The sequence below is a fragment of the Convolutriloba macropyga genome, chromosome 11, assembly GCF_964194025.1.
Source record: "Convolutriloba macropyga chromosome 11, txConMacr16.3, whole genome shotgun sequence".
Lineage (NCBI taxonomy): Eukaryota > Metazoa > Xenacoelomorpha > Acoela > Convolutidae > Convolutriloba > Convolutriloba macropyga.
In genome coordinates, this window is record NC_134478.1 from 28,181,076 (window position 1) to 28,193,576 (window position 12,501).

A 12,501-nucleotide genomic window follows, 5' to 3' on the forward strand; every position below is an offset into this window, starting at 1 on the left:
AACGTCAAACTCTGTTATAGAGAGATTTCAGTAGAAAAAACTTGACTCATTTTTGAGTATATTTCATGCGTAGACTATTCAAAACAACTTGAGCTCACAGTGTGAGTGGAAATTGAAAAACCTGAAGTTTGAGTGATCTATTTTTTTAAAAGTCTTAATTTAAAAAAATTTAAATTTTGATTAGTTAGATTATCTTTTTTTCTGACAAGTCAACCTCTCTATTTGAGAGAGTTCTGTTAGTAAAGAAGCAACTTGCTATTTGAGTTGATTTGGTACGTGGACATTTAAAAACAACTTGAGCTCACGGTGTGAATGGAAAAAAAAACGTGAACTTTAAGTAATTTATTTTGTAACAAGTCAACCTCTCTGCTCGAGTGAAGCCTAGTAAAGATAAAAAAGACTTACATTTCTGTTTGGGCATATTTCATGCGTCGACCTTTAAAATTAACTAGAAATCTGTAATTGGAGAAATTTAAACACCTAAATTTTGAGCCACCTATTTTCTAACAAGTCAACTTCTCTGTTTGAGTGAAACGTGCTATAAAAAACGTGCCTCACTGTTTGAGCGTACTTCAAGCGTGGATATTAAACATAACTTGTGCTCACGTTGTGAATAGAAACAAAAAACTTTAATTGCTGGTTGCACCCGAAAAGAACTGAAACTCATCCCAAAGGCACACCGAAGGCACTCGTTTCGTCCTGAATCAGTTTTTGGTATCAGCAACATCAAGAGTATGAGCGGAGTACGCAGTATGTATATAGTTGTTTTAACTGATAACATGTTCTTACAAAATGCATGTAAAAATTTTTCGAAAATTTTTCAAGAAGTTTCAACTTTTTCGAAACTTTCATAATAATGATTTTACTATGGAATTACTTGGTACCATCTGAAAAACATGTTCTGTTTTTTTCTCAATCAACTTTTTTGATATAAATATGCTGTTTTAGTTAGGGTTTTACAAGTTTATAATGAAGAAGGTTCAGTAATGAATAACTCTTTGTGGTCAGCCCGTGTACCGAGAAACTTTTGTCATGTTTTTTTTTGTATTTATGAGGAGAGACTGGTGTCAATTTAGGTAGCACGATGTCTATCTCTGGCTAAAGCTTATAAATATTTATATTCTAATAGTTTTTAAGAACTTTTTAAATTTTTAATTTTTAAATTTTAAATTTTTGAAATCCACTTGTCCCGAGTATTGAGATGAAACTAGTGAAACCCAACCTAATTTGTTGGAAATCAGTACAATTAAAGATCTTTTTTGAGGTACTGAATGACTGCAGGGCAACGAGGAATGTTCACGAGTCGTTGTGGCAGTCAAAGTGGATGAAGGGATTGCTAGCTTTTTTTAAGAGAAAACGGTATATTTTTTTGATAACTTACTTTTTTGTTATATCCTTAGTCAAGTCCAATAGTTTATCTCGTAAGATCTCACAGGACTCTTGCAAATAGATCTTCCATGAAGAGGTTAAACTTTTAACATTCTCGCAAATCCACAAACCACCTGAAAAAAGCTGAAAAACGAAAAAAACTAACCCATCAAAAGCAAATTTGTAACAGACTGAGAGATTTGACAAAAAAATCAAATGATATATATCACTTTTTCGGGATAACTAAGAAATTTTGAAGCTGGGACACCTAATTTCTGTAAGGACACTTTCTTCAAGGATCTTTTCTCAACGATATTTTCTTCAGCGAAGAGTTCGAATTATTGAACGCGTCTTCGAGAAGATCAAAATTTGGTGGAAGCGTTCGTTTACCAAAATAATGTCATTTTCGACAAGAAAAATTAGTTAAATTTTGATTGCTATCACCTTAATATAAAAAAATATGAATCGGATATTTCAGCATTTCCAATCTTTAGGAAAATTGTTTTCATTCCACCAATTTTTTTTCTTGCATAGCGTTTGCAGGCAAGTTACATGTATACATTATGAAAAACGTAGAAAAAAAACAAAAAATGAGATATGAAGGAAAATTTCGAAAAACGAAGATCGATGAAAACTTTTCTGATGTATTAGATTGTTAATTTTCTGATGTTTATTGTTTCTTCGGCTTCCTTTTATATAATGGATATATATGTTGGTGCGGTTATATTGCTCGTTCAAGAAAAGTCCTCGCCTGTGTATGTTTGAACGCACCGCACCCTCTGTGTGCGTTCAAAAACGTTCTGCGTCATAAACGGGCACAAACGAAAACCTCGACCTGGGATATGTAAATTTACATCTTGCGACGAATTCGATGTTTTTCTAGGAGTATAGTTCATAAGAATAGGTGGTAAGATCTTCCATTATTTATGCATCGTCTTGTCAGAAGATGCATAGTCTTTTAAGGAGATCCTTTAAGGATGACCATTGGCATAATTTACATTTGTAGCTCGTTGTAATTATGTAATTTTTCCCGTACCTAAGGTTCAGCAACAGTCAGTACTGATTCAGATCAATATCAGCAAATTTTTAAGTTTTAACACTGGTTCAAATGGATTTCAGAACCAGCTGTGAAATGATTTCTGAATTTCTCTGAATGAGAGCAAAAATCAGAGAAAATATTCATTTTCTAAATCAGAAGAAGATTAAGAATGAATCCCTGAATTAGCTCTGAATCATATAAATTCAGTTTAAATGTGACGTGTATAGGACTCTGACTCAGTACTGCATTTGCGTTTGCCTTAGAGTTAGGTTCGGGTTCTCGCTCACCTCCACCACGATTCACGGCAAGAAACAGGCTCCTGATAGAGTGCATTTGGGTTATGTTGTCTCCTGGCAGCAAGCAGTGTTGAACTCTGCTGACCTTCGGGTGGAGTGGACAAGCTCTGCTGCATTATTTGCTGAGAATTTGGCTCTCTTCCTTGGCTATTTTTTCAATTCGTAAAAATCTAATCAAGATAATTGAATTTATGCTAGAGTTAAAATAAAGCTCAATTTTGTGCACAAAATTGTTTGAAGTTCGTTTAGTTTAGTAAATACTAATATAAACGGTTTCAAAGAGCTCGAATTTTTACTCAATAAATATTTGGTGTTAGCTGCGAGAGCGTGTGTAATGGATATGAATAAAAATATTCTGAGCTCTTCAAAATGTAAGCTTAATTTAACAACGCTTAATTAGCTTAAGAGCGTTTTTTCGTTGATTTAACTTTAGATTAAATACGGACTATGGTATAATAAACGTCTTTGTTTGCTTTCAGATTAAGCTGGAAAATTTGAAAAGAAAAGTATTTTTCTGTGGTCAAATGAGAAACATCTCGTTTATACCTTTAAAGTGAATTAATATTGCATACCGGTTTTTATAACCATCTGTACACAAATACGGTTCAATGATTGTGGATAAAAGCTACAACACGATACTTTTATAATTGATTGAATTCAAAACACCTGTAAACTCCTGAGTCCATGAAAAGTATTCTTACAAAGCATGGTTTTATGAGACATCTAGATTAGTGGATAATATGTGATATCCAGCCCCTTCCTAACGGAAGACGTCGGGATAGTACATATTATCCACTACTCTCTAAAACAACTATTCAAATTACGTTATTTAACTGATTTTTGAACTTTATAAAAACCCTAAAAATAAACTAAAATTGCACTTTTTCATCAATAATAAAATACGCTAAAATCACAGTTTTAACAATATTTTCCCTAACGTTAAAACAAAAACAACGAACCACTTTGCATATAACTCCATTGAATAAAAACACATAAATATTGGTTAAAATAAGCAGTTCAACACATCTTGTGTCCAAGCTAAATTATGTGTCTCTGTTTGCAGATCCACTCAAATGGAATCATTCTAGAATACTCTTGTTGCGACTATTTTTTAACGCTTTTTTGCGGATTTTCTAAATTTTTATTCAACTAAAAAGAAAGATGCTTATTTTACTTGAAGCAAGTAAGTGATGGTTTTTCACAGTGGTATAGGAGTATTGTATTATGATCCGGATAGACTGGTAATATATAACACATTGAAGTATTAGGAGTAGACAAAAAACCATCAATTATTTTGAATAATTTCTTAAATTTTATTTTGACTATGTAGTATCAAAATTTAGCTTAGGTTTTTTTCTTTCGAATTATAAAAAATGCATTTGTAAATATAATGATAAACAAAGATTTATTGACGATTGAAGTCATAACGAATGACATTTTGTGGTTTTTCTTTAAAAAATCAAAAACTAGTTTTTTTACTATAGGTTATTTAGTACATTAATAAAACAATAATTATCAAAGATGCTATAAGTGAAGAACGTTGAATTAACTTTAAGGTTTTTCTTGAATATTTTCTTAATTATTAGTTTTTGACTATTAGTGAAGCTTCTGGGTTTAGCACGGACCAATTCCGTTCACAGATAGGTTATATAGCATCAAAATTTGGCTTAGGTTGTATTCTTTCTAAAGATATAGAAAACTTTCAATAAAAAAGAACTATCAAAAATTTCCTAAATTTTATAAGTGATGAAAAATGACTTAATATTATGGTTTTTCCTGAATGTGAAATAAGATAAGCTGTGACAGGTCTATCAGTGAAACTGATCCGCAGATTAGTACAATAGAAATAATAATAGACTTAAAGAAACTAGAAAAAAAACAGAAATAGAATGAAATATAAATTAAAACAACAAGAGTATTGTAGTAGCGTAGAAGAAATATTTTATCCGAATTATCAGAATTATTAACAAAAACTCTAACTGAACAAACAAGTTTGCTAACCAGAGGTACAGAAAAATTAATATTAAATCAGAAACAAACAGTATCAGCATCAGAAGATAACACTAATGTTTTAAAAGGTTTAGTGTTACCACATCTCAAATTACCATGTGGAAGAGGAGATATGTTTTCTCTAGACAATGATCTGATTCGTTTTCTATATTTAATGGGAACAAACAAACAAACAAATTCAATTGAAATAAGATGATTTATCTTCAAACGGATTTCAAAAAAAGATATTTCACAAAAGGTTGCACTATATTTGTCACAACTAAAAACGTAAGTGAACGAGACAAAAAAGTTGATGAAATTAAAATCAAGCAATATGTAAGGGATATCAATTACAATCAAAATAATTTTCAGCAAAAGTTGTGGTAATTTCAGGTGAGGCAAAACTACCCGAACGTTTCAAGAAAGTTAAGGCGCTTTTTGTAGTGGAGCTTTATTTAGTGTGTTTTTACAAACGTTGCATTGTTTTGTGCCAGAAGACTTCGTTCCGAACCACAAGCTAGGCGCCAGTACCCTAATTATGAGTGGATTCAAATCTTGCAGGAATCTTGCAAGAAGATTCAAAAGTTGCAAGATTCTTGCAGAAATCATACAAGATGTCAATCAATGTAAAAAAAATCAAGGTAAAATTGTTTTTAGAAAACATCTATGAAGCAAATTTTTGTTTATTAAGCAAACTACAAAACCGAATAAAAATTAATTCGGATTCAAAATCTTGCAAGAATCTTACATGAATCTTGCAAATTTTTGAATTCTGGAAAATTCATGTGTGTATTTTTGGTAGCTGAAACTAACTGAGAACCAAATGAAACGACTATAACCTAAATTTTTGATAAGCAAAACTGAATTTAACTGACATTTTCGTAAACACCTTTTGAATGCGAAATCTTGCAAGAATCTGGCAAGTTTCTTGCAAGATTTTGATTTCAAATACAACTTTCCGACAAATAACTAGACACATCTTGAGCCATCCAAATCCTTCTTTTTTAAGTTCAATCTACCTAATAATCGACGAACACAAACACTTTCAATCTTTCTCTCATTTTTTAATCAAACGAATTATTTATAGAGAGACAAACAGTTGGAACATTTTTACTGATCCTATCGGTGATTTGGGATATTTTGTGTAGTCTTAAAAAATATTCCGATACATGTTAGGTCTAATTATCATCCTATTGAGATTTAAATGAACCTATTTGATATATATTTGATATAAACCAATATACTGACTACCTAAATAGTTGACACTTAGCTTCGGTAAATAAACATTTTTGAAAACTTGAGGACAGATCTCTCAGCCAAAAAAAAAACAAAATTTTGGGCTCTGCAAAGGAAAGCTCTATATTGCTTTTTAGGTTGCGAAAAATTAAACTGTAACAGGCATTATAAAAACCTTTCCGAGAAGAGTTATATCGGCTCCAATCTGTCCTCTAACATCTAACCAACATCTAACAACATAGAGAGATTATATGTTCCCAGTTGTTTACTACAATTTTTGTTCCAACCCCACTTGTGGGGGGAAGAACTACATATAAAATTTTTTTTAAGAATGGAAAACATAAATTTCAGGTATATGTGGTTGGGGAAATCATAGTTGAAATCATTTCTAAGTTCAGTCAATTCTCAGAAAGTTTTCTTGCGATCAGCCTTGTGCCCATAAATTACCATGGTGCCCACGCAATTGAGTATTTGCCTTTTATTTGTTCCCAGAAACCCTCACAATCGGGTCTTAAAAATTTCTTCGTCGTCAACCCACACAATTGGGTTGAACGGAAGAAATGAGCATTGTACCCACTCATTGGGTGACAAACAAATTCGCCAACAGCAAAATTGGGCAAAAAAAATTGGGTGAGCCAAGACTGTAAATTAACCATTGTGGGGCTGAGGGTGCTGTCGAAGGAACGAGTTTCGTAACAGGGGATCTCTGACTATCAGCATTAAGGCTGAACCTCTCATTAATGCCACTGAGACTCCTTGAGATGATTGTAGGCAATTGATAAACCAGCTGGTTGAAAGTTTCGGTTATCGGCAAGCAAAGCTATACGTTCCAAAGTTTTTCGCACCAAATCTTAGAAGCCCCCGAAAGATTTAAACGCGAGTGGTACAAACTGGATACCTATTTCGGCACATTTTTGGGCATATTGTTCATATTTCCAATCTTCAGCATTCGTCAGAGGAAAACGACACCTCCTCGCCGCATCTGAAATTAGACTGGTCTGCAGTGGGGAAGTTATGGTTACGTCTTGCGCTGATGGTTGTCCCGCTGACCAGCTGGGCAAGTATATGTATCCTGGCGTTGAGTTATTATCTGGAATGAATCACATTTTTCTGTTCGCAGACGGGTGATGAATTTGCGGTCGAGAAAGCAGCAAATATTCTATCCCTCACTCTATCGTGCCGCGATACCATATCCCCCCGACAATAACAGCTTTAAGCGCGATCACCCAGTTTTTCCAGTCTGCCGTTTTGACAGTAAGGGCATTTTCGTTCCTCAATGCATAACGGAACACCAATCCGATACTTCAATGCGGCTCTGAATTAATTTGGCGGAAGGTGAAGGCCCAGACTAATATTGGAGGTGCGGAAAGCCAGGCACCAGATTGAGGCAACGTTAGTGAACGCTTTCTCTCGATTTGAAATCTGTTTACCAAGAAGGCCAGAAAATGCAGCATCGTCAAGTGCCTCCTGAATCTTGTGTTGTGTATATTGGCTAATTTCTAGATTCTTCAGTTCTTCCACTGTTTCTTTGTAGTTTTGGTTGTCTGTAATTTTCTCACCGGTTATTTGTTCTACTAGAGCGTCTGCCTGCGATACCGATGAAACAAAAGCCGCTTTCAATTGGACAACTGCTTGTCTAATACCAACGCCAGTTTTGCTTATTGGTAAGCAAACCTGCTTTCAAGCGTTGTCACTTATAACGGTGCCTAGCATATTCTCAAATATTGTTCCCTGAAGGTTGTCAAAATCCTGCAAAATAACAGAGGAGTCGTCAGATGGAGTGTTACATCGCAGGGAATACACCATCTTTGGGGCACCAAGACAGCTTCGAAGAATTCCAAGCGCACAATGTGGGTTGTCTAGATACGCCAGGTTGTCGAGCAGTTCTTCTAATTTTTTGACTCCTTTTCTCAAAGATGCAGCGACAAAACTGGAATTGCCGATGGCAGCGCCTAAGATATCAAGTCCTTCTTTGTTATTTCTTTTTACTCTGTTATCTATAGCTTTCAGATCAACGGGTGACCAAAGCTCACATTTTTTCTATTCTGAGCTCTAAATCGCATCCTTCACCCAAATTTGTCAACAAATTCAATGCTGTGCAAAATTGTTGATGGGTACCAGCAGGGATGCCATCATCCAAATACCAATTATGCTGTACTAGATTTGGTAATTTTGTTTCAATTTCTTTAATGAATGGCCACAGAGCTATTGAAAACAAACGAGGCCCCAAAGGATCCCCTTGTTGAACTCCCGATTAGCCACATAAGTATGTGTTGTTAAAATGCAAATGACTGTGCTGTGATCAGCAAAAAGTCGTAAAAGGAGCAACACTAGGTAAGAATTTCGCGGCTGCTTCCAAAATGTTGCTTCTTTTTACCGAAATGACGGCATTTTTGATATCAATCTGTAACATTCCGGAATTTTTTATTTTTGCATTTTTTCGAAGGAAACTCTTGTTGCATGTACTACGCCCTCAGCACCACCCTTGACTGCTACTCCCAATTGTTTTGTGTTAATTAGATCAGCAGCTTCTGAATTCATTTCACGAGCTATGCCTTTAGCAATAAGACGTCGAATGACTTCCCCAACAGCGATAGGATGGACTCCATCTTCCAATTTTCTCAATGCAGCTAGTGTTGCACTACATATTATAGTATCAACGAATTCGGGAAGCTGACCCCTGCTGTCTCGGGAAGTGAACGAATTCGGGAAGTTGATGAATTTTGTTAAACTGGTGATTGCTCGCTTTGGTTTATCAGGGGCACCGCAGTTTACTGCATGCATCAGAAGCTCGAGATACATTTTGACGGCCCAGTTGCAGTAAATTTGAAGAACGACTCGATTTGGGAGAATACTGATGCCTCGTCAAATTGAAATGTGTTCTTGTTAGCATCTTGATCAAACTTGTAATCAGGTTGCTTTCCCTTAGGGTGAAGCTTTTTAAGTTCATTCAACGTTGCAGCAATGTCAGCTGCGACACCGTCAGAAGACAGAGTTTTCGATGCCCTCCCAAACTGCCCCTGCAGGCAAAGAGATTTCCTGCGGCTTGCTAAAGCGTCTATTGACTCATTGCTAGTTTTATTTGACTGCTTCATTGAGGCCGCTTCGTACCACAGTACAGCATATTCACCTGATTTCCATCGCTCAAGTCTGCTCAGCAATTGTTTCTCTTGCTGCTGCCTGTGTTTCTGACCCCCACGATTAGACGCGCGTAGAACACATTTGATAATTGCAAAGTTTTTTTTCCATTTTTCTTACGATTGCGCGTGTGAAATGCAAGCATTGATAACGGATGTTAGTAAATCTGACCATCTCATCCGAAACTTTATATGAATGAAACTTAGGGTAGGGATGTGCTTACTGCTGATGGTTTCGAGATCTGGGAGTTCATTTAGATTTATATCTGTTGCAGCTAGATTTTATTAAACTCGCGGATTGCACAATCTCGTCTATCCGCTTCGTTAAGTCGCGTGGTATCTTTATGGTCTTTTTTGTTCAGACAATTTTGGCCGATCGATATATTCATCGTAGAGAATTGTGACTGGTGTCATTAAAAAGCTTGTCCAGTGTAGAATTCAATACTAAAAAGATTTTTTTGAATTTCATTGTTTTCGGGGAGTTAACGAGGATTGAAGTTTTGTGTGATATTTCAGCAGTAACTGAACTACCCTAAAGTTCATTCCTGTGATGTTTCGGTTGAGATGGTCAGAACTACTAACATCCGTTATCGATGCTTGCATTTGACTTTTATTGTTCACTTTTAGTGTAATTTTTCTCCAAATTAAGTTATTTTTTAAAGAAATATATTGCTTCAAAATTACAGTTCACGCCCCAAAAAGATCAATTTGAGTTCTTTATAGACGAAAGGCGATAAGGAGACTAGCTCTGGTCCGATAGGTATGTTTCCTATCAAAAAAATTCGAATTCTGTTTCAGAGCTCTTTTATTAGAAAACTTTTCATATTTTTTTTCGTTTTCTTCAGTATTCTAGAGACTAGTCACTTTTCATACAGAGGTTCCGTTAAAGGCTAACCTGATTTACAGTCTAATGAAACCCAATGAACAAAAAATTCGTTTTCAAGGAATCGCTAGTGTTTTCTTGGCTTCGGCTCGGAGTTTTCGTAATTTTAAATGAAATTTTGATATTCCATTTGATTTTATTAAAATTTTGGAGTCCTATGGCTTAAATTCGGTGGCTAAAGGTCCAGTTAATTTAATATTGAACAATATTTAAACCTATCTAGAGCTCTGAGTGGACAACTAACGGCTGTTAAGACTTTAAAAATTATGTTTTTAGAAATTTTTTAACATTAACCGATCATAAACTTATTTTTTGAATTGTAAGTCAGTCTCAATAATGACAAGACCCCTTGCCTTCTAGTGTAACCAAAATTAATCTGGTTAGCGGTTTTATCCTTTTACTATCTGTTGTATGACTTCAATTTCACAAGATTTCAAGATTTGAAAAAGAAATTTGGGACAATTTCGTACTATTGGTCCCTCTTGAAATCTTATCACATTATTCTGATACTGAAATGCCTCATTGGTTTAGAGAAGATGTTAAATTGATCATGGATAAAGTTTTCAGAGAAAAGCTTATGGTTGAAATGGCCTCGACACTTTCTTCGCGCACTTTTCCACTGAATTTTTGGTGTTGCCTGCTTTTGTTGTTGTTTCCATAGCCCTAAGACTTTTTGTGAGGTCTTGTCGATAACCTGCATGAGAATTGTCCTTGGCTAACAATTGAGGTATGGCTGAGTGTATTATTTGACTTTCGTTGAAGGCTATTAAAATTAATGACTGTTAAGACTTTGAAAATGAATTTCGAGAGATTTTTTGATCATTAAACCATCTTAACCCTTATTGCGTGAACTGTAATGGAGTCTCGGTAATGACCGGACCCTTCTGTTTTACTTTTCGGGTTCTAACTATTGGTGTTATGACTTCGATGCACGAGTTTTCATAATTTTGTTTTGAAAAGTTCTTGTTATTTTTTCGTAATTTCGGTCCTTTTTGGAATCTTAACACGTTATGCTCAAACTGATAGTTGCATTGGCTTTGGGAATGGATCATAAATAAAGTTTTCAGTGAAAAGCTTATGATTTAAATGGCTTGGTCACTTTCTTCTCGCTCTTTTCTCCTTCTTTTTGGATTTTGCCTGTGTTTTTGTTGCTTTCATAGTGAATGACTTTTTATCATGTCTTATTGATGAGTTTTGAATGACAGACGTCCAAATTGTCTCATCGAGGCATAACCTAGCGTAATTATTAGCTTCCGCTGAAAGCTATTGAATTTAATGGCGTTGATACTACGGTTTCCTCAAAAATTTTCGTTGTTTTAATGTATTTGTTCATGTTTGTTGATTTATTGGAGTCAAATTGCTGTTACAAATAATAGAACGTCGAAAAGTTTTATAATAAAAAGTTCTTTTTTTAATGGCTTTGACGCTTTTCTTGCTCATTCTTAAATTGCTGTGTTAGATTGTTTTTTTCTTTAGATAGCCGTAAAATGATGACCGGTTTTTATTCTTTAGGTAGACATAAGACCGGTCTCAATAGCCGGTAATTGGGGATTGATTGCATAATTTTACCCGAAGTAATCAGTCTATAGCTAATAGTCTTAAAGTTTATGATATTATACATTTTTAAGATTTTAAGGATTTTTCAGCTTTTCCAGCTTTGTTGTCGTTTTCGTCTACTTGTAACTTATTCTCATCATTGAGAGGTCCCATGCCATCCCCTGCATTTTAAATATATACTTGATTTCAGATATTATGAGGCAACTGATGTTTTGTTTGTTGGACAATATGGAATTTCATAAAAAGTTATGTGAGTGGTGTATTGGTGTTTTCTTTTCGTCTTCAACTTTAGCACAATCGCGTAGTAAGCGATCCCAATGATTTTCAATTGTGGATCCATTGAAACTATTTATTCAATCAGTATTATTTTAGCTGAATTATTATAAACAGAAATTTTTTTGAAACTACATAATATTCAGATAAAAGCTAATGATTTTAATGGCTTCTCTAATTTGTGTTTTCGCAATGTTTGTAATTTGTCTTTCGTAATTCTTTGAGTATTTCTGCATCTATAGCCCGTTCCCGTGGCTTAGTCTAACCAAAGACAGGTCCTATTGGTCTCATTATGACTTTTTAGTGAATTTATCAAAAATTATTTCGTTAAAATCTAATGATTTTTAGGACTTGATATTATTTGGTTTAAAAAATTTTGATTGATTTTTGAATTTCGCCTCCTTATTTCTTCTTTTTGTCGACTTGTTACCTGGTCATATTAAAGAAAAATCCCATCTGCTGTGTAATGAGGAAAATTTAAATTTGTGTAGTTAAGGTTTTGTCTGATTAGAACTTGACGTTGTTTCTAGGTGCTTTTAAATTTAGATATTGGATTTTTGCCGTGAAATTTTTGTTTTTGCTGTTTTGTTGTTGGTCTTTTTCGTAGTGTTTTCAATGCAGACCTCGTTGTAATGAGGCATGGCATTATTTAATTCAATTATTAGTTTTGTTGTGTAACGATTTTTGATTAAAACTTAAACATCTATTTTTGATTATCTCTTT

The 12,501-nt window shown here is 34.4% G+C and overlaps 1 protein-coding gene across 1 annotated transcript in view; it reads right to left on the reverse strand.

Annotated features, from left to right (window-relative positions):
• The window catches only part of LOC142349254 (protein STPG4-like), a 91,360-nt gene extending 88,121 nt beyond the window's left edge, over positions 1-3,239 (reverse strand). The window contains exon 1 of the mRNA XM_075400695.1: positions 2,695-3,239. Within this exon, the coding sequence (XP_075256810.1) occupies positions 2,695-2,819 (125 nt within the window). The 5' untranslated portion in view covers positions 2,820-3,239. The remainder of the gene's footprint in view (positions 1-2,694) is intronic.
• Between the last annotated feature and the right edge of the window lie 9,262 nt (positions 3,240-12,501).